This window comes from Myripristis murdjan, chromosome 16, assembly GCF_902150065.1.
Source record: "Myripristis murdjan chromosome 16, fMyrMur1.1, whole genome shotgun sequence".
NCBI classification, from domain to species: Eukaryota; Metazoa; Chordata; class Actinopteri; order Holocentriformes; family Holocentridae; genus Myripristis; species Myripristis murdjan.
This window is the reverse complement of record NC_043995.1, coordinates 28,061,564-28,083,052: the sequence shown is the minus strand read 5'-3', so window position 1 is coordinate 28,083,052 and position 21,489 is coordinate 28,061,564. Positions and strand designations below refer to the sequence as shown.

The 21,489-nt window shown below is 41.4% G+C and overlaps 1 protein-coding gene across 2 annotated transcripts; it reads right to left on the bottom strand.

Annotated features, from left to right (window-relative positions):
• Nucleotides 1–41: 41 nt before the first annotated feature.
• On the bottom strand, nt 42–21,226 carry septin7b (septin 7b). 2 transcript variants are annotated; one of them, XM_030071781.1, is made up of 15 exons: nt 21,112–21,226; nt 18,399–18,400; nt 18,135–18,237; nt 13,620–13,726; nt 12,453–12,553; nt 11,825–11,959; nt 9,217–9,334; nt 8,729–8,821; nt 8,535–8,631; nt 7,805–7,856; nt 7,183–7,311; nt 5,675–5,695; nt 3,530–3,665; nt 2,223–2,365; nt 42–1,264 (listed from the first exon to the last, which is right to left on the bottom strand). In XM_030071781.1, the coding sequence occupies exons 1-15, from the start codon at nt 21,113–21,115 to the stop codon at nt 1,225–1,227; spliced, it is 1,281 nt and encodes a 426-aa protein (XP_029927641.1). In that variant the 5' UTR covers nt 21,116–21,226; the 3' UTR covers nt 42–1,224. The 2 variants fall into 2 exon arrangements, with proteins under 2 accessions (XP_029927641.1, XP_029927642.1); XM_030071782.1 differs by having other exon boundaries at nt 18,135–18,234; nt 21,112–21,186.
• Nucleotides 21,227–21,489: the final 263 nt, after the last annotated feature.

Below are 21,489 nucleotides of genomic sequence, written 5' to 3'. Positions count from 1 at the left end.
AGCCAAAGCAAAATACGGTGTTGACTCTTCATTTCCCACTGATCTCGTTTCCACAGAGTGACTCTAATATTGTTTCATCCTGGCTCACTGTTTAGCAAATGTTTTTTTGTTTTTTTTATTCATTTCTTAATTTTATTTTTATTTTTTAAAACAGTGCTGTGCCGCTGTCAGTCTCTGAGGAATTCTAACATACAAAAGAAGTTACTTCAGCTGGCTCGGTATATATAAAAATAAACTAAAGTGAAATATAACACTTATGACATTATAAATGGTGGTCCAAGGCTAGTGGAAATAGCTAAACACAGAAGAAAAGAAAGCGTTACATTTCAGAAAAAAAGAAGCTTTAGCCATTACTTGTTTTGTTTTTTTGAATTATAAAAGCCCAAGGTGCTCTTTTCTCGGCTTCCCGTGGTTTCTCATGTCTCATGTTGACAAGATTTGAATTTTGGCTAAGTCATATGGTTGGTAGGAGGGAGAGGGATTACTGATTACACTCATTTAAAAAAAAAAAAAAATGGATTTAGTTAATGCCTTGTCCTCTTCTTACTTGAACACATCACAGATCAGGTTAATATACATACTGCAACTTTTTACCTGTAAACAAAATTCACCGGAATTTGATTGTACAACAGTTAGACATGTTTTGTATGTGTTTTTTTGTTTGTTTGTTTGTTTTGCATAAATCGGCAGACATCAGTCATTAAATAGCATCCTTGGGAGGAAAGACAGAGCAGCGGGTGGGGCGAGGACAGTATTCAGTAATAAACAACGACAATAATAATAATAATAACAATAATAATATGGGTTTGGCCTTTCTAAGACGGGGTTAAGTTCTTTTTTTCTCTTTTTTATTGTCATTAAGGTAAACACATTCCTTGGGTGAGTCCCGAGGCAGCCTGGGAGCTCTCTGGCGGTGGCTCTGACAGTACATGCAGACCCCCCTCACACACACCCCAGTATCCCCAATACCTCCAGTACACCCCAACACCCCCCTCTAGTGGCTGGGAGCAGGACCACAGCTGTTATGGCCAAGAGATGAAGCAGAGAGGAAGGAGAGAGGAGGAGGCGGAGGAGAGAGAGAGAGAGAGAGGAGGAGGTGGAGGAGGAAGGGGGATGGAAGGAGGGTCGGGGGGGTCGGGGTGTCAGTGGCACACACGGATGTCCTGACTGGCAACGTTGGCAATCAATAGTAACTTGACTTGGGGTGGTCCCGCCGACCGTCTTTTAAAAGATCTTGCCTTTCTTTTTATTCTTCTCCAGGGTTCTGCAGAGGAGCAAACACACACACACACACACACACACACACACACACACACACACACACACACACAAACACACACACACACACACACTCAGTCAGTAACTTAATTCAAAAAATGTGTCCAATTTTTAAATGAGATCAAGTGGTATAAAGATCATCAGATACAAAATGAAATAAATCTGTTTTTGTTTGTTTTATCTTTATCAGTATCTGATGCCTATTATAATTCACATCCACTCATAATGCAATTAGTATAAAAATATGTAATTAGTACATAATTTCTGGACTCTGTAATTGTAAATCAGCATATTGAAAATGTAGCCTAAATCATACACACCTATCACAAGCAGGGCCTCTTTCATCCTAACAGTAAGGCTGGGTTGTAGATTTGTAGGTAAGTAAAAGCTGAATTTTGGCAAATAAGAGGCCAGTTTGACCAGTACATGAGCTGGTTTCCTACCATGAGTGCAACATGACCGCTGGTTGAAATACAAATCCAATCGGCACATATCACCTCACACATTGCAGTTCAACAGTAACCAGGATGTCCCTCATTATTGGATCAAGTTTTTTTTTTCTTTTTTTTTGGTATGTGTGCTGAGTCACTGCAGAAACATGACTGCTTGACTGCTTTAAGCTTTTTAGCCTGATGGTGGCGCTGTTGGTGGGTTTCCTTTTCGTAGAGGCTTAATATCAATGTCACATGAGATCACCTTTAAATTTCCAAGACTCCTTTGATTGGCAGATAACTAGAATCACTTTATTGGAAGTAAAGTAAACATACTGGAAGTTGTCTTGGTCACTGAAGTGGTCAGACATGAGCAGAGTGTGAACTGACACCAGCCGCCACGTCTGATGAGGCCAAACTGGATTCTAAAACTTTCAAAGGTTTTCTAACTTCACATGCTGGCACACAACCACAAAACTCTGCCACAAAAAACCAGAAGAAGAACCACCGTACCTGGAGGCGTCCAGCCTCTGCTGCTCCAGGCGCTGCTGGGCTTCCCAGTTGGCTCTCTCTTCCTCAAACTGGCGTCTTTTCTCTTCCAGTTCCTTATGCTGTGCTTCCAGATTTTTCTTCATTTGTTCATGACGCCGCTGCAGCTGCAGAGACAGCAGAGACGAGGTGTGAGTGAGATATGGATATGGAAAGCAATGTGTCACCACATGCTGCCAATGAGAAAAGAATAAAACAGCAGTTCCAAGTCTGACATGAATTTGTCAGTTTTTTTTAGTAAATAATCTTGATGAAGATACAACTGCACAGCAAGAAAAACCACAGGCTGTTTAATTTACTATTTACTGAACTCACTGCAGCACACCTATCATGTTCAGCGGAGGTATAAACCTTTTCAGCGTTTCCCACAGAATGACACTGTAACTATGGCAGGGTAGTATTTATTATTTCACCATTTTAATTCTTCACTTTGCTTTGTTTATACTCAAACTTTTTTCCTCGTCAGTGACCCTCTGAGAATCTCTCTTAACATTTAAGCCACAATGAGGCACTAAAACTCTCCAGTGAAACTAATGAGATTCTTTTAGGATGAGCAACTCCTTACGGCAGGGTGACACAACATAACTTTTTAACGGCAGTGGAACTGTAAATTTTAGATGAATGAATTAAAATAAATAAATAAATAAATAAATAAATAAATAAAAATCACTGTATGCTTTGCACAGTTTACAGGGCTTTCAATGCAGTTCTACGTATATCAAAAAACAGATTAATGAGAGGAAGAGGAAGTCTCCCCCCAATCTTTCCATCTAACAGCGGTGTGTAGATTAAAGTGCTTAGTGTAATTAACGGTTAAAATACTTACATCCACATTTCTTTTTCTGAATAATGGCTACATGTGTTCTTCAGATATTAAATGATGTGTGTAAACAGACATTTTTCCTCAAATACAGGCCTGCGATCATGGATACATTCTGTGTATTATATACAGTTCCTAGGAGCACACAGACTGACTGTAATTACAGTAACAAACATATATTGGTCTTGTCTCGCCAACTGACAAACAAGTAAAACACAAACGCAAAAGAGGGAACTGGCAAACAGAAAATCCATTTGCACAACCGCCGACAAACTCTCAGAGCTCAATCACACCCAAAACCCACTGGAGTGTCACGATTCTGCAAAGAGGAAGTGAAACCAGGCAGAGTGATGAGAGCTACGTGACCGGGGATGAGCTGCAGACTGTAACCCAGATGTGAGAGCGTGTGTGTGTGTGTGTGTGTGAGTGTGTGTGAGTGTGGAAGTGTTACCTCCGCCTCGGAGTCTTTGAGCTTCTGCACTTTCTCCTTGACTTTCATCTCAAACACCTGCTCCATCTCCATCTCCATCTTCTTCATTTTGTTCACATGCTCTCGCCTCTCTTCCTCCATCTGGGCCAGGGGGCTTCTGCATGGGGGCACACACGACACACACGCACACACACACACACACACACACACGCACAGATTAAGAACGGCACTAACATTGCATCACCAGCTCCAACCTCTTGATCAGAAAGCTGGTTCTTTTTCAGCAGTGATGGCACCCCTTTTTTAGTGCTGTCACAAAAACCAAAATTTCAATTTTACTTCACTACCCTTAAAAAAGATTGAGCTGAGCACTTTCACACTTTTACCCAATTTGTTGTACAGGCAAAAATCTCATCAACTCCAGTGGAGGAATACAAAGCTAATCAAGTATAATAACACTGCTTGGTGGTTTTTCTAACTTGCTGTAGCACCACAATAGCATCAAATTTGTAAGATAATGAACTTGGTTTTGGTAGCAAAGTCAAAATTCTGGTATCGTGACAACACTAATCCTTAATTCCCAGGGAAATGCAACATGTAGAGGTGCAGGGGGGAAAAAGAACAAGACGGAGAGCTGTAGGAATGAGAGGACCCAACGGGGCTGTGACGGGGAGAAGACACCTTCAAGGCCTACGAGAGGAAGAGAAACCGCTGGACAGGCCTACGAGGACCAAAAACACAGAGACCAACAAGCCCGTGAGTGCAGGTGGTTAGAGGGGTTACGGAGTTAAAGGTTAGTATTGTTTATAACCAAGGGAGGTTTTTTATGAGCATATAGACCTGTCATAGGATGTCTGGAGAGGTTACCAGTGATTATGAGGGATGAACCATCATTTCAGCAGTGATGAATCTATTATTTCTTTCTCACTTAAAAAAGGCCTAAAGGGTTTTATATTAATGTTTTACACTGTGGCAACAAACTGCAAGCTCATATTTGGTGCAGCACGGTGATATCAGCACAGCTGCCCCACAAAGAGTTGGTAAATATATAGATGTATCTGCGGTTTGTGTCACTGCACCACTGTCCTGTCGCTTTTGTCTTTCCACTTCCAGCCTAGCAAGGGATCTGTGAGCCTTCCAAGTCTGTTTGTTTTTGGGAGGGGTTCATAAGGTGGACAGATCTGATCTAAATAAATGTCTATATTGCTGTGTGTCCTCAGAAGAGAAACAAATGTGTTTGCAGCTGTGAAAATGAATGTAAAACCTGTGCAATTTGCTACAAACTCGTATATCATAACAGTGTCTGTAAACAGTAACTGGATACTTCAGTAACTGGATACTTTTACACATTTACACATCTTCCAACAATGTAAATCTGTGGTGTGGTACAGACACCAGGATATCATCCTGTATATATCATTAGTTTCCACTGGACACACTGCTGTCACTGCAGGTAAGGGTCATTCATTAAACAGTGACTGATGGAGGAACAGTGGCTGATGGATTTTTTTTTTTTTGACTTCTCACCAAGCTCTTCCGCAACAGTACCTCCATGACAAAAAACACAACAAACTCAGTCTGCTTATGTGCTTCTGAAATGCCTGTGGTGGTTTCACAGATCCTGGCTGCCTCAGCTTCAGGCTAGACCCCTTTTCGAGGCAGGCAGCTCATCATACTAAGTGAAAAGTGTTGAACAGGAACTTGACCATCTGAGGGAGGAAGGCAGCACGAGCACACAACACTGCCTCGCAGGGAAAAAGTGTAAAAGTGTTACATAATCACTTATAATCCCTGGTAACCTTTCCAAACATCCCACGCCAGGCAGACAGGTGGAAGCAGCAATGAATATTCCAGTGTAATTTAAAAAAATAGATAAAATGAAACCTTTTCTTCAAGCTATTGCATTTAGAGCGATCAAACTTGATTCACGAGGATTGCTTTAAATTTTGGCTATACACAAATAGTTTTCCTCGCGGTATTCCCGTGTTTGAGTCAGTCCTGGAAACATCTATGACAGACGAGGGCGAGGGGAAAGCAGACCCTTGTCAACAGGGAGAGAGAGAGAAGACGCCCAAAATGGAGCCAATAGGGGACAAAGGATGCAGGGTAGAGACAAATGGAGATCTTACAGGAGGGTCTGAAAAACAGTAAAAAGTGACCACTTACATTCCTTCAACTGTGTCAAGTCTAAAACAAAAATAAAATAAAAAAAAAAAAAACAGACACACATACACAAACACAGCATGCAGTGATGAGATCATGCACTAAAACCGAACTACAGTCTACTAATTGTGGCCAGCGCTGCCGAGTACTTTTCTGCGAAAATGTATGTGGAGGATGCTTAACAAAAACCATGAAAAAAGCAATATTCATCTTGTGTGTTTGGTGTGAAATACATTAGTAGAGCTCATCATTCGTTTAGCTGTGTGTTAGCATCAGCAGTGTGAGAGCTGTGATTTCAGCCTGGCGAGTTACACCCAGTTGCTTATGTTCATTTGAATGAGAAAGCAGCAACATTTGAATAAAGTTTACCGCAGAGAGAAGCTAAACAAATTCAACATCCATTATGGTTGTCACTCAAATATCACCAGACTGAGAACTATAGACAGTAAATTAATGAATTCTGCCAAAAATAATCCAGTTTTGCCTCCGATTATCAGTCACTGCATGTTAATTAATAAATTAGGGTATATAAGAGTATATATGGCCTTAGCTTTGCACGGGCTATACAGCAGCCATGTTGCTCAAACATATTCATCCCATTCAGATCAACACATGCAACTGGCCAAAGTTAGATTAATCTGAAAGCTCTGAAAATAATCTGCATGATGGGATTTCACAAACGGTCTCAACAAATGAGCCCCAATGATTAAAGACCTGAAGACATGAAAAGGACAATTTTCCCTGAAGGGCCAAGGTGGACGAGAGGGGATGTTTTAAGATTTGTGAAGGTTTCATTGGTTGAAATTTTAATTTACACCCACTAGTGCAGGATGATGTCATCATTTACGACACTCTGTTTAAAATGTAGTAGAAGTCATGTGAGGTCATGTCATGTCTCTTCAAAGCATGAACATCTGCAGAGAAGGATGCGGGAAGTCTACAGAGCATGCTGAAATCATGTACTGTGAACTTTCAGAGGCACATGTTGTGGTTTGTGTCGTTTCTGAATACAGGTGTGACTACACGGATGGTGTGTTAAAACTGTGTCGGTGGTTTGCAGTGCAGGAAAAAACATTTATTCTGTCTACAACTGCAGATACTCACTAGCCGCTGCTTTTTGCATTTGCTTTTTGGACCAGAAAAAGAAACTCCACATGATGACTGGCTCCCTGCCAGTGCTCCTGGCTGAGCCGACAAACTTCCCTTAGCTACAGCAAAAATTTAGCAGCATGTGGCTGGTGGTAATTTCTCACTTATCTACTGTTGAGTGGGACTAAAGCGAAGGGAGACATTTTTGATAAATTTTAGATTTTTAGAATAGAACAGAACCTCAAAATGATAACTGGCTCATTATAAGTGATAACTGGCAGATAAAATAACATCTAGCTGGTGAATAAAGGGATGTGCAAGCTACAGTGGCTGGTTGGCAAAAAAAAAACAACTTAAACTCCTATCCTGGCTACAAATGACATTTTTAGCCGAAAGCCGAATATGCTCCGTCTAGAACTTACTTGGTGGAGAGCTGGCCTTTAACCCTGTTGTTATCCACACCGTTGTAGGTAACAGCGGCCAGCTTCCTGCTGCGATAGTTCTCATAGTGGACATTGTTGGTCACATCCTTAAGGTCCTGCATGTGAGTCCTGGGGGCAAACAAAAAATAATAAATACAATGAAAAAGGACAAAAAGATCCCAATTTTAATCAAATTATGGGGCGGAGCCGAGCAAAGCCCAGTTTGGCTCTGATACATTTACACTGTATATGGGCCTAGCAAGGCTCTGCTTGTTGCTATGGCGTTGCTAAGCCAGCGTTCCTTGGATACTAGCATGAGCTGCTCTGTTTATGAGTTTTACAGTCATAGCAAGCTACCAGTGTTGTTTGTTTTAACAATACAGCAAAGCCGTTCTGTCTCTGAATAACCGCTAACTACTGGTGCTGCTACTCTCTTGACAGTTGCTTCATTACAGAGCAGCAGCTCGACTAAAAAGCCCCGTTCTAAACAGGCCTGCACCAGATATCAAACTGGGAGGACATATTTCATGATTTGAACCTGGAGCCAAGCAGGCTGGTGTAAGGGGAATGGATGTGGGACTGTTAAGTTCACAGACAGTTGTTTTTTTTTTTCCCACCGTACCTAATGAGCATATCCCTGAGGATGGTGAAATCACAATGGTCGCTGTTCTCCACTGGGAAGAGAGGAAAAGAAAAAGAAAAAAAAAACACAGTCAGTCATCCATTTTGTCCTCATGGTCAGCCATCATTACAAATACACTCAAAACCTTCTTTGTATCCTCCAGCCCGAGTAACATCACATCTCTGATCCACTGGACAACACCGCTTAATGACTATATACATATATATATATATATATATATATATATATATATATGAACATGTTTTAACTGATCACAAGACAGCCTCTTGCTATTTGTGTATTTGTGTTTTTTCCCTTGTGACTCACTTTGGTACCTGCTGGCAGGAATGCTGTCCTGCCATGTTGCTAAGAAGTTGCCATGAAAAAAAAATACTAAATGTGTTGCAGCCTTTAAAAGATATCATTTGCAACACATTTAGTATTTGTGGCTACTTCTTTTCAATGCTGCTTGTCTCTTGTTTTTTTATGAGCTGTTTTTCTTTAAGTCAATTTGTATTATCTGTATAATCTAATAAGTTGCATTACATTTTCTGTGTTGCTTTCACTACTATTTTCAATCATGCAAGTGGTTAAAATCACATAGTTTTATACATATTCGCTGTTCATTCATTTTCCAAGTGGCTTATCATAATTAGGGTTGCTTGACGGGATGCTGGAGCCTATCCCAGCAATCACTGGGTGCTGGGATTGGCTAAACTGCACTTCCTACCTTCTGCCACACCCCAGGGATACTGCCTTCCTCTGGCCCGCTTGCCATTCACCTCGATGATGGTGTTGCTCCCTACTACAGCCAGCGGCAACTTGTCCTGGCACAGAGCAATATAAAAGGTAATATTAATACAGGAGGATTCAACACACTAGTACACTGTGTAATATGATGTGCGGGCGTGGCAGATAACCTACCTTGATCTTCTTCACCAGTCTGTTCTCCTCCTCGTCGTCTGTTTCAGGGAACTCGTAGATCTTGATTTTGTGCTCTTGGATTTCCCGCATGATCTAATGCAGAACAGGAAGAGAGAAGGGTTTTTTTTTTTTAGGAACTGCTGGCAGAGGGAGAGATAATTCAAATGAACATAATGAATACTTAATTCTGTCATTTCCCTCAACAAAAATCAAAAGCATACAAGACGAACTCCTTTAATCCGCTTCACTCTAGCTAGTATTAAGAAAGAACAGCACATCACACTCAGAGCAAAAATAGAACTGGCTGTTACGCAAAGTTATTTAATTTATTTGTATATGTTCCTCTGTGTTTCCACCGAAAACCTCGCAGACAGCGCGCAGTCTGTGCTTCATACCGAGCCACTTCGCCATCGTACCTATGACCACAGTGAAGAAAACCCTCTGGGATGCTTCTCCTGCAGTACTAAGCTGCTGTGGAAACCACTGACCTGCTTCTTGAACTGTTGGCACTCCTCTGGGGTGAGGGTGTCTGCTTTGGCAATCAGCGGGATGACGTTGACCTTCTCGTGCAACCGTTTCATGAACTCAATGTCGAGCGGCTTCAATCTGCAGGGAGACAGAGACACAGCTTTTATATGCTGTTTGTATTATATATAAACTATATATCATATTTTACTCAATGAAATTATGAAGCATCAGCAGGGCTCAAGCCAGGAGGAATTAAAAAATAGGGTAATTTGGAGACTGCAGCACACACACTAATCAGTGTAAACTGGTGACTTTACTGTACTGTCCCTTGTAATTGCTGAATTAATAAGTGTCTAAATTAGGTGACAAATATGCTGCCTTTAGAGAGTAAGACCCTGAAGAAGCCAGCTTGCCTGGCAAAACGCTGGTGATTTATTAAAAGATCCTGCAATGAGTCCAGAGTCGTGTGCAATCACCTGTTGCCTTTGGAAAGCAAACGACACCACCAGCTCTGAATAGAACTGGGAGTAATCTGGAAATTTCATCTGAATTTTTCTGAATAGCTATACTTTCTGAATATCTATACTAATACTGGCTGGAGATGGATACTGACTCACCAGCCACTCCAGTATTTTACAATCTCTTTACAATGTAGTTGATTTTAATGAAATAAAAAGAGGACGTACTATGTAATGATTAATAAATCAAACTGTTGCAGAGAAGGTGCACTATAGTGGAGTTAAGGATGCCTGGTGGCTCTATCATGCCAGGAGTCAAAGGCCTAACATGGTGAATGGAGCTAGCACTGACACAGAGGGCCCACTGGCTTTTGGCTTAAAATATAACGATCAATGTGGTTCTTTTTTTAGGTACCACAGAAGCAAACCAAATATGGAGAGACTCTTCCTATCGGTTTAAACAATTTTAACAGAATGTCATGCAAATACTTTCAAAGCCAATATGCTTGTGGCAATGTGAGAGCAGGGTCATCGTTAGCTGTGCCTGTGTTTGTCATTGGCTGCTCTGCATTTTGCTTTGTTTTCTCTTAGAAAATACAACTTCAATCTCCATCTGATTCTCTTAGGGCATTCTGTCAAGATATTTCGGAAAAAAAACATTTGTGAGTTGAAATGCACCATGAAGCTGTTTGTTTTTAGTGGTTAGAGTGGTTACCGTCAATATTCACAATGTCCCACTAAACTCTGGTGACTGGGTTCAAACACAGTTGTGGGAAGGTTATGTTTAACTAAGGATAGCAAGTAATTTCCTTAATTAGGGCACACAGAGGGAAAGGAAAAAAAAAAAATCAGTCAGAGCCCAGCTGGAGGCTCAATAGAAGGTAGATTGTCTCTGCTGAGCCTTGCTCTCAGTGATGGGGCTCATTGTGCTGGTGTGCGAGAGCTGTCAGCTGGTGCTCTCTCTGTGTGTGTGTGTGTGTGCGTGTGTGTGAGGGGTTTCAGCATACGATGTCCATCCTCAAGGCTAAAGTACTGCTTGTCTTGGTACAGTGGGCAAGCTAATACAAACAATGTTTCATAGAGGACGGACAGATTGCAGGGGGACATGACGGGGGGAGAGAGAGAGAGGACAGAAAAGAGGATAGAAAAGGCAGACAGAGGCCTCTTCATTGTTTACAGTATGTCATGTTTTAAGGGCATGTGAGCACACGTTGCACATTTGCATAGACACAAACTGCGAAGCTCCACACAGCAGCCACAAACCCATACTCTGCCCTGCAAAATGCCAACAGCAGCAGCTAATGTTTGTGTGTTTTAAAGGTCAAGAGTCTCAAATGGTGTTTTGAAATTAAACCCAAACATGAGCCTGGATGATTTACTACCCAGCTCCATATCAGTGGTAGCCTTGTTGGAACAGGAGACGCTCAACCGTGAGTGACTTTTCAAAAAGGCAAGAGCGGTGAGAGAGCATGATTTGTGCAGCTTTGTGGTCATTGCTGACAACCACTGGAATAGCAAGAATAACTGCAGAATAATATAAATATACGATAAAATTCCACCCAGTCATCACTCTGCGAAACATCTGACTATTGGTGTCATCTGCTGGGAACTGTGCCAACTTTTTCTTTCGTCTCTATCTTATGTGTCCTTATGTGTCACACCCACCACCTTTCCCTTTCAGCCCTCAAGTTTTGACCCTTATGAAACAAGACAAGCTGACTGATAACAGTTTTTATTTACAGCGACAGCCTCAGGGAGCAGTCACTGGAGGAGGGAGGGTAACACAATACATGCGTTTACTGTACACACACGCGCACACACACACACACCTAGGAGCTGCCCTGCACAACCACAGCTTTGTACTGCTGCCGACCGAGCTGCTCCAGAAGCAGCTGTGGGATCTGCGCCTGGCTCAAAGGCACTTTGACAGCACTTGCTACCACAGGGAACGGCATTACTTGCTTCCATCAGCCAGATTTTGCTTCCTCTATTCCCAGTCTTTTCTTTCCTCACTCCCTCTCTTTCTCCTGTGGTGTTTAAAAACTTGATAATGATTAAGGCTTTGATTCCCACTGGGATTAAGCACAGTAAAACCGCCTGTGTTCCTTAGATAAAACCATCCAGTAAGATGCTTGTTTTTTTTAATTCTGTATTTCTCTCTAGGACTCACCCGTGTCCTGATGGGGCGATGAAGTACAGGCAGCAGTGGATCCGGCTGTCGGGCATCTGTCGTCTGTTCACCCGTGACTCCGAGTTCAGGTAGTCTTCAAACTTACTGTCTATGTGGTCGATGACTGGCTGCCAGCTACAGAACACAAAAACCACATTTATGAAACTGAACCACCACCAAGACCCAAAATGGTCAATGACTTTTTGTTGGTATTATGAATTAAATTATATCATCTGTGCAGAGGTATCAATCTCTGTTTTAACCGGGATTTTAATTGACTCAGTGGTTGAGATCTAATATAAGAGTGGTTTTGTTTGTACCAATTCATTTTAATTCGATTCTGTAAACCACAGTGCTGATGTTTTTCTTCTGAAATGTGAAAAACGACAACATATTTGCTTAAATGTTATTTATTCTAATAAGACACTGCTGAACAAAAGAGTCGCTATTCTTACCACTCTTTTTTTTGAGAATCACAAACATTTTGCCTCAAAGTGAGAGGGATTTATCCAATTTCTTTCTTTTAGCGGGTCAATGCAGTTGAAATTGGCAGAATTTAAGATCAATGCAATCAAGGAGTTACTACACTCCTCAATCTTCACTGAGCCAGAACGTTGGGGATCCTTACCAGTTGCTGTTGTCTACGGCATCTCCAAATCCCGGGGTGTCAACTATTGTGAGCAGGAGCTGGACGCCTCCTTCCTTTATTAAAACTTTGGACTGCTCCACCTGGCATGGGAGAAAGGACAGAGGCAAAATTCACTTCTGTACTTCTGCCTGAGACAGCAGCATCTGGCCTCTAATACTGTTTGTCATGGCACTGCAGAGGGCATTTTGTTCCCCCATCGCTTTCAATCCAAAGTCTGATTTAGATAAGGACAAAAATAAAACAGTGCCAAGACTTTAAGGGGTGGTACCAAATCATCATCACTTTCAGACACAGCCTGTCCTGCTAACAGCATCACTGTCCTTATATGGTATATACAGACACACTCTGACCACGTATATCGCATAGAAACCAGTGACACTGAGGCTTAGCTGCATGTAGCAACATGCCGGCCCACACGGTGCTATTAGCCAACTATGCTGTGAAACCAGAAAAACACATGACCATCTGGAGATAGCAGCGCTGTCAGTCAGGAGCCAGACAGATAAAGGAAGGCACTTGAGGCACTTAAGCTTCAGGACAACATTACGTAATTAGGGAAGATAAACATAAAGGCATTTATGGCAGGGGCTGATGGTGAGTCCGATATGCCTAAACCAGATGGGGAGACTGACTTTTAACCCAGCCATGGGCTTCAAGAACCGATTTATGTTAATCAGGCTGAGAGCTCAACTATAATCCTCTTAATACATGTAAAGTCAAATCTGTTCTTTATTGAGCACTACATCATTTAAGTAGGTTAAAGTTCTATTGCAACACTATGAATCTTCATGTCACAGCTGTGATTTTTCCCACGACTCCTGTGACGTTCCCTTTGCCATATTTAAATGATGATGTCACACAAAAGGAGAATGTGCTTCAGTGTTGTCAACCAATCTGCATGAATTATCACCTTACAGTGATTTATGGTGATTTATATGTATATATGTAGCTAAACCTTTTATGATTCAGAGAAATATATATATATAAACCCAAGAAATCTGTATTTTAAAACTGTAATATAGTGTTGTCAGAAGAGATCCCACAAAGATGAAATGAAATTTGCCTGATGCATAACAGCAAGCTGATCAAAGATCGTATTTGACAAAAGTTTGTGTATTTGCTTACAGATCTGTGCCAGCACATTACCTGTACAGTCTTTTTAATTCGGTGTGAAGGTCCAGGATATTCTGCTGAGTAAAGGTCTGTCAGGAAGAGAGAGTTGATCAACGTAGATTTGCCCAGTCCTGACTCGCCTGGAACAGAGCAAAAGGAGAATCAGGATTTGTCGAGTACATACATTTTTCTAATTTTACAGTCCGAAAGATGGCCAGACTATTAACACTGCCTCGAATGAAAACATGGAGACACAAAGACGGATGCACTGCAATATTTGGATAAAGCAGTTATAGAAAGGGAGAAAGAAACAAGATGACAAACAATCATCTTCCCCCGTCTTCCACCCACACAAGAAACACTGTTGGCTTCCAACACAAGCTGCTAAGACAATTAAAGCCACAGCCAATATAAAAAAAAACAAAATCAAAGGTCATGCATTGTAACTGGGGATGACATTGACATTTGTCCAAGGCAATAATCCGTCCGAGTTCACAGTAGAGAGGCTAACACAACAACACAGAATGCCTCTTGTTATCTACAGCTGGCTGGCTGTGTGGTCTGGGAGGCCTCTCAAGCTTGGTCGGCCATTGTGTGCCCGGTTTCCAAGCTCCCAATGAAAAGGATCATTAGGCCGGTGGAAATGACCGCTGGCATTGCCCGCTGTGACTGGTAGCCACAAGTCAATATTTAACGACTCAGCGCTTACACCAGGGTTATAGTCAAGTGTAACATATACGCCGCAGAATCTCAATGCTACTGTATTGTCTAATGATTAAACACTGGGCTGAAGTGTCAGAGAGATGAAGTTCAAACACAGAGCAATAAACAGTGGGAGATTAACAAGCACACCGCACTGGGTGTCAACTGGACTTCTGACATATAAAAGAAATACAAATAAACTAACATGTCTTACAACACTAACCTTAGACAATGGAGGCTGTGCACAAGAAAAGTGCCTCAGAGTGAACACATACATACTTAGATGGATAAAAGGTTGAAGGAAGCCTCAACTTTAATTTGTAATTCTGAGCAGGCACAGTCTGATCTTTGGTGAGTAGAGTTTATTTACAGATTAGCATTAGGACTAACATGTAAATACCTACAACAAATGCTAAATCCATGGGCATATGTAATGCATAGACAATTTTTGTTTGAGGTGGACAGTGGGTTTTGGGGAATCCAGCTGTTACAGTTTACCCACCAATGATTTGGATGTGAGTGTACAAGTGTTCAGTGATACAGGCCAAGCAATTGTTGGGGTGTGTGGGTGGAGAGAGAGGATCCTACCACAGAGAGTGAACTGACGGGGAATAAAAATCAACTCAGAACATCTCATCCAAGCGGCCAAAACCGCAGGTGAGTTTTGAAGCCAGTGTGGAGCCAGCAGCGGAGGCAGTTCCTCTGATATTTGGCAGAGTGCTAGAAAATCTCCAAACCTGGCCCAAATACATCTGAGTCAAAGGGATCACAACCAAAATTCCCCTTAAATCCCATCCTGTAACGTCAAATAATATTTTTTCCTCAAGAGGTGATGGCCTCAATAGCTACTCACTTATTCTGATTAATCTCCTTATGGTCATTTTCAAAAATAACTGCGTCATTAAGATACAACATGTAACACAGTTTTGTTTCAGCTCATGTTTGCCTGGGGACTGACAGGCCTTTCATGCACTGATCACCGATAAACTTTGAGGAGTCATATTTCTAGCCTCAAACATGGAGGGGATTTATAAACAACACAACTGTTATAATAGCACTTTTTATTAAGTAGTATACATTTTTCTGCAAAACATAGGGATGCCAATAATTGTGCCTATGATAAATATTTGGCAAAGCCTCCCTGAAGAGGATAACAGTGATGAGATTCTTCCTGTAATGTCTGGAGGGATCTTGCATCTTGGACTGCTCCGCCATGATGAAAGATCTTTGATGTTCTTTGGTTTCTGCTTATGGTCTTTTCTTTAGAACCACAGGTTTTCAATAAGGTTCAAGTCTGGAGACTGAGATGGCCATTACAAAACACTGATTTTGTGTTCTCACAACCATTTGTGTTGATTTGGATGTACTTCTGGGGTCACTGTCTTGTTGCAAGATTCATATACAGCCAAGACTAAACCTCCCTTTAGAGGCAACCAGGTCTGGGATAAAATACCATGGAATTCATTCTGCCATTAATCACACGCAGCAAAACAGCAGCAAGGCATCAATGATCCATCATCACACTTCACGATGGCTATCAGGTGCTTCATCAGTCAACTTTTGTCACCAAACATGCCAATTATGTGCATGATCAAAACCGTGTGTTGTGGTTGCACAAGACCACAACACATGATTCAGACTGGAGCTCCCACGACGCTTGGGAAAGTTCAAAGTGCTTGAATTTATGAGTTGCTTTCAGCAAGAGCTTCTTTCATCCAAGTCTTCCAAACAGCTTGTTGACATGGAGGTTTCATTTAACAGCTGATTTTGAAACTTGTTTATTCCAAGATTCCACTAAACTGTGCATGATGAAAGGCATCATTCAAGTTTCTGGAGAATGAGATCAACTTTCGATCAGTCAAAAAAAGACACTCATTTCACAGATAATACTTTATTTTGCACTATTTAAAATATTCTTTAGGGTGCCAATAATTTTGACTCCTATAAAAACAGTAATCAAGGAGAGGCTTCTTTTTTTAAGAGTAAAATCAGTTAGTTTCCCCAAAATGTATATTCCAGAAATTTGAACCACTATATATATTGCAAACATTTTTTCTCATTTTCATTAAAGGTGCAAATAATTCTCGAGTTGAGTGTCTTTCGCTGACTGCTGACATCTGTGGCTCAAACCTGTGTCATGACACAGAGCAGCAGGCGCACACCGCCCCGTGCTCCATCATATGCTGCACAGTGAGACATGACAGATCTACATCCAGCATGAAGGCTTCAGAGATTAGCTGAGTTTTGTAATCTGGATTTATTTTAATACTTTAGGAATTACATTGGTTTATAGACTTAATAGTTTATCTGTTTGTCAATGATCTCATTTGACAGCATCCACAGAAGAAATTAGGATCACGGTGGTGGAAAGATTACACATCAAGAGTGAGAGGGCAGGATAGATCTTGACGTTAACTGGTTACCAGCTAAATCATTATGACTAATTTTAAGCACTTCTTTAAAGTGATAAAAATCACATGTTTAATGACTAATCTTCTTGTTGAAGGAAATTATAATGAACTTATTTTACTTTCTTTAACCTAATAGAACTTGGACTACACTGGAGCTACGGTGTGGAGGCTGTATTTATTTTTAATACATGGTGTCAGCGTCTGACAGGTTGCATGTAACTATGTATTAGGCTATGGGTGTGTGCTTCTGAAACATGCTGCAAGGTTAAGTGATGACAGGCCTGTGAAATCCACTGCTCTGAACTGTGAGAAACTGAACAGGTTGGCGGGTCATGTGTTTCCACGGATGCATGGTGAGATGTGCCAGTCGCTGATGACAATACCAGCCCTCCCTCCCTCTTTCACCTTCCTTAATTCTTTCACACAACGTTGGTGACGCATTGCGTTGCACGGTGGAGATGTGTGGGCTCACAGCTCCTCAGACACAGGGATAGCTGAAATGTGTGCACATCCACACAATAGAACAACATGGTAATAACAATGATAAACATTCATATGACTGACAAGCCTAAAGAAAATCCTGTCCTTTCCTGGCAGTTCAGTGCAATGGCATTCCTAACTTTACTGTAATCATTTCCAAAAATGAGGCTAAAGGCTGTTTTATTTGGAGCAAACAGAAAAGTGTTTACAGCCCCCAGAAGACAACCTGGTCACCATCCAGCATCCTTTAAAGGGCATTTCAGGGGACATGAGCGAGCTAAATCCAAGTGCCTGGTTCGAAAGGACAGCCCGTTCTCATGTTGAGTACCTGGTAACAGAAATGAAGAGACTGCACGCAAACAATTGGTGCCATTTATGAAATTTATCAGCGGCAGCGTAAGCCAATAGCCTGCAGAGAAGCCGACTGTTGTGAGCGCAATGGGACACGCGCTATTCTTAGAAGCAAGCCGGGGACAAATTCTGTCGGTCCCACACACAGGAAATAGTTTTGACCCGAGGAAACATTTTCCCTCCAAACACGGGCTGATTAGCCAAGGACGATCTTGGCCCCGTGTCAACCACCACATCCAAGGGTTTCAAAAGAATGCTTATATTTTTGATTTGCTGAGCGCAGCTCAGGATGAATCCAACCTAAATGTTTCTGTTCTGGGAATCAGAGTGTCAAGGAGCTAAAGTCAAATAAAAGGCACTGTAATGTTTCCTCCCTCTTCTGACTCAATGATTAAAACTACAGAGACATACACATGTCCCTTGTGCAAAAATGTGGTTGCACACCCTCTCTCCCAGTCACACACAAATATAAAAACATACACACACCCACTCCCTCAATAACAAACCACAACGCAAGACTTTAAAATGCCAACCGCAATGAATACAATGAAATGATTCAAATAAAACAAGGGCAAACAGAGGGCTGAGCAGCATGTGTTCTTACCCACGACCATCAGGGTGAACTCAAAGCCCCTCTTGACAGACTTCCTGTAGACTTGATTGGGAAGGCTTGCGAAGCCCACATACCCCTCCAGATTTTTTTGCTGCTGGAAAATAAAAGAAAAAAAGAAACATACCACAGTGACATTTAACCTTATGCCCCCATTTAGCAATCAAGCTTAAATAAAAGTTTTAATCTTCCTACTGCTGTGCAGTGTAAACTAAAATGCTGTTTTCATTCATTCATATAGACTATATTAATACTTACAGCTGTTTTGTGTAGATCAATGTGACGTGGTTCCAACATGTAGGAAAAGGCAGCAATTCCAGGGCAACAAAAGACAAAGGGAGAAAACACAAAAATAAAATGCAACAGAGAATCAATTTCCAGTCATCTGACAAATAAACCACTCTGTTTCCAGAATCAGTTTCACAGGCCGTAAAAAGCCCGGGGCTACATGATTCACGCTTCGTGCTAACGTAACACCACAGATAGACGGCCAGTGTGATCCATGTTCCACTCCACTTGCTCCTTTACTGTCAGTAGCAAGGCCCATTCACTGTTGTATTGTTTCTTGTTGGGTTTTTTTGTTTGTTTTTTGCCTGAAGCTAGGAGAGGATTTCTGCCCCTTGTGTTTGAGCATCTCCTGCCTACAACAGCAGCCCACATTTCTTCGGAGCAATGCTATGACCTAAGAATAAGTCGATTTGCCTAAAGAATGTGCAGTTTAATTTCAGCCGCATCCTACTGCTTCAGTGTGCTGAAAACTAGCCCCACTTTCGCAAAGGGACGGGTCTAGGAAACCACTGCAGGTTATCTAGGAGCACAATGTGAACTTTGAAGGCAGCACTGTTGGGAAACAAAACGTGGAAATATGTGAAATGTCAAAATAACATATCAGATGAGGGGCTGAACAATATGATAGATGCCAACCTGCAATATTAATATCTCAAAGGGCAACAATAGGACAATATTTAATTTCAGGTTCGGTTTAGACAACAACAGTGATTGGTCTGTTCTGATCAATACTTTGTGAAGTATTTTGCATTTCCCCATCCGTTTAGTGTTATTATGCTGTGTTTTGAAGAATGATTAATCAATGTTGCTGCACTTAAAATTTCAAATAAGTGTAAACCCATTTTGTCTAGCCCTTGTCAGATGTCAGTCTCATTTACAGCGAGCATGACAGGTCTGCCAAAGGAAGTGGTGACAGCACCCCGCTTGCATGGCTTTAGGTGGCCAGAAACATGGAGCTGAACAAATTAAAAAAAAAAAAAAAAAAAACACAGACACTAACCCAAAATGCCTCTGTTTCCAGATTCAGTCTAATCCAGATTACATGGAGGTGGATGCGCCCTTTTTTAATCACTGACCTCCACATCGCTTCCAAATATAGGCACTAAAATTAACTTTTTGCCTGCCTGTCGCTGGATGCTGAGCCATCATGACCACTGCATCAGCTTGTGTGAAGTACAAAACGTTTCGCCTGCAGCCCCCCCTCTCTTACACACGTAAATTAACATTACACACCACGGAACTTAGTCTCTACGTCTAGTTACAGGATACACCCCTCATATGGCTCTACATTTAGTTTTAACCCTCCTATTACGTTTGGGGTCAATTTGACCCCGGCCAATGTTTAACGTCTCTAAATAAACGATTAACATCATTTTTTTTGCTTCATATTTAATGAGCGTTCCTGATGTAATGGGCACTACCGGGTAAAGATGAAATTCACATGATGATTGTTAGGTTCAGATTTGGCATTGCTGCATAGCTTTCTTTGGTATTTATTCAGTATTTATTCTTTTTTTTTTTTTTTTTTTTAAATCTTGCACGCTTCTGTGTTATCTTATCATGTCCTCTCTTTACAATTCATGTCCTACTTCTAGATCGTCTCATTGGTTTCTATTGTCCTATTGTTTTTGTTGTGTATCATGTCAGGTCATGTTTTTTTTGTTTGTTTTTCTGTCTCTGCTGGTGGTAAAAACAGTTTCCCTTTGCGGGATAAATAAAGCTTACCTTACCTTACCTTACCTTATGATATGTTTTCAATGTCCTCTACACACTTTGTAACGCATTGGTTATAAAGAACAAAAATCTGTACTTAGAAATAATATAAAGCCATTAAAACAGCAAAAAATAATATTTCTTTCCAATTTTAGATCAATCAGTGAGATTTTATGGTGATTTGCATATTTTTCCATTGTCGCATAATAGGAATACTGGATGTATAAGTGAGGGTGGGGTGGAGTTATGTTTTATTTAAAGGGCTATTTAGGTCATCAACAAAGAAACAAAGTACTTGACACATAAACTTTGATAACAATTTTAGTTATAAGAATTTTGTGGAAGTTTAAACTGCAGGGGTCAAATTGACCCCAAACATCAAAGATGTTCAAAAATGTGAACATAACAAGAGGGTTAAGGCATCCTGACGGTGTTATATTTGAGGTGAAATCATACAACCAAGTTCAAAGCTACACATGAAGTAACTTAAAAGCAAAGGTAGGAAATGTCGTAACGTTACCCCCCTCCCTCCCAAGCTCACACAAGTTAGCATTCACGGCTAGCTGTTTCATCCAACAAACCACACTGAGTTGTGGCCCGTTGGGTAAATTAAGTGTGCTTAGCAGGACTGTTTAATTCACCCCAAGGCGACTAATGGTTTTAGCTAAAGCCCGGACGCAGAAACGCTTACTTGGCTAAATGGCTACAAAGCTAGCTAAAGACAGGAAATGACACTCCCGTTAGGTTATGCAGCCAGCTAGCAGGCTAACTCCAGCTAGCATTACATCCAACTGGTGTCGGACGACTGGGCGTTGGTTGCTCAGACAACTGAAGAAGCTAAATACAGGCAAAGGCACACAGTCTAAACACCCATCCTGCTGCAGACCACAACTATACCAGCTGCCAATACCAGCAACGTTTTGTGAACAAATATAGCTGCTGATTGTGGCGGAATATATAGTAGACTCACCCATAACGTTGACGTTCCCTGCCGCCTCAAAAACCGATCATTCACAACCCGACATTCCCCTTCTTACTACTCGCTTGAGATACGCAATATGATGTACGTAACGCCGCTTTTATACACTGAACGTACGCCGCAGAAGAAGCGTAAATCGCCACGTGAATCGCGAAAGGAAGCGCAAGCCATCTCGCGATATCGTCGGGTTTTCTTTCAGTCCCGACGCGTTCTCGCGAGAACCGCTAAGAACATTTTTTGATGCGCCTTTTCGCATGTCAAACAGTTTTTTTTTTGTGGAAAATATCACACAATTTTCTATACATCCCGGCCTACTATGGACACCATCGTGCATAAATCATTGCATAATAAAAACAGATGCAAGGACAT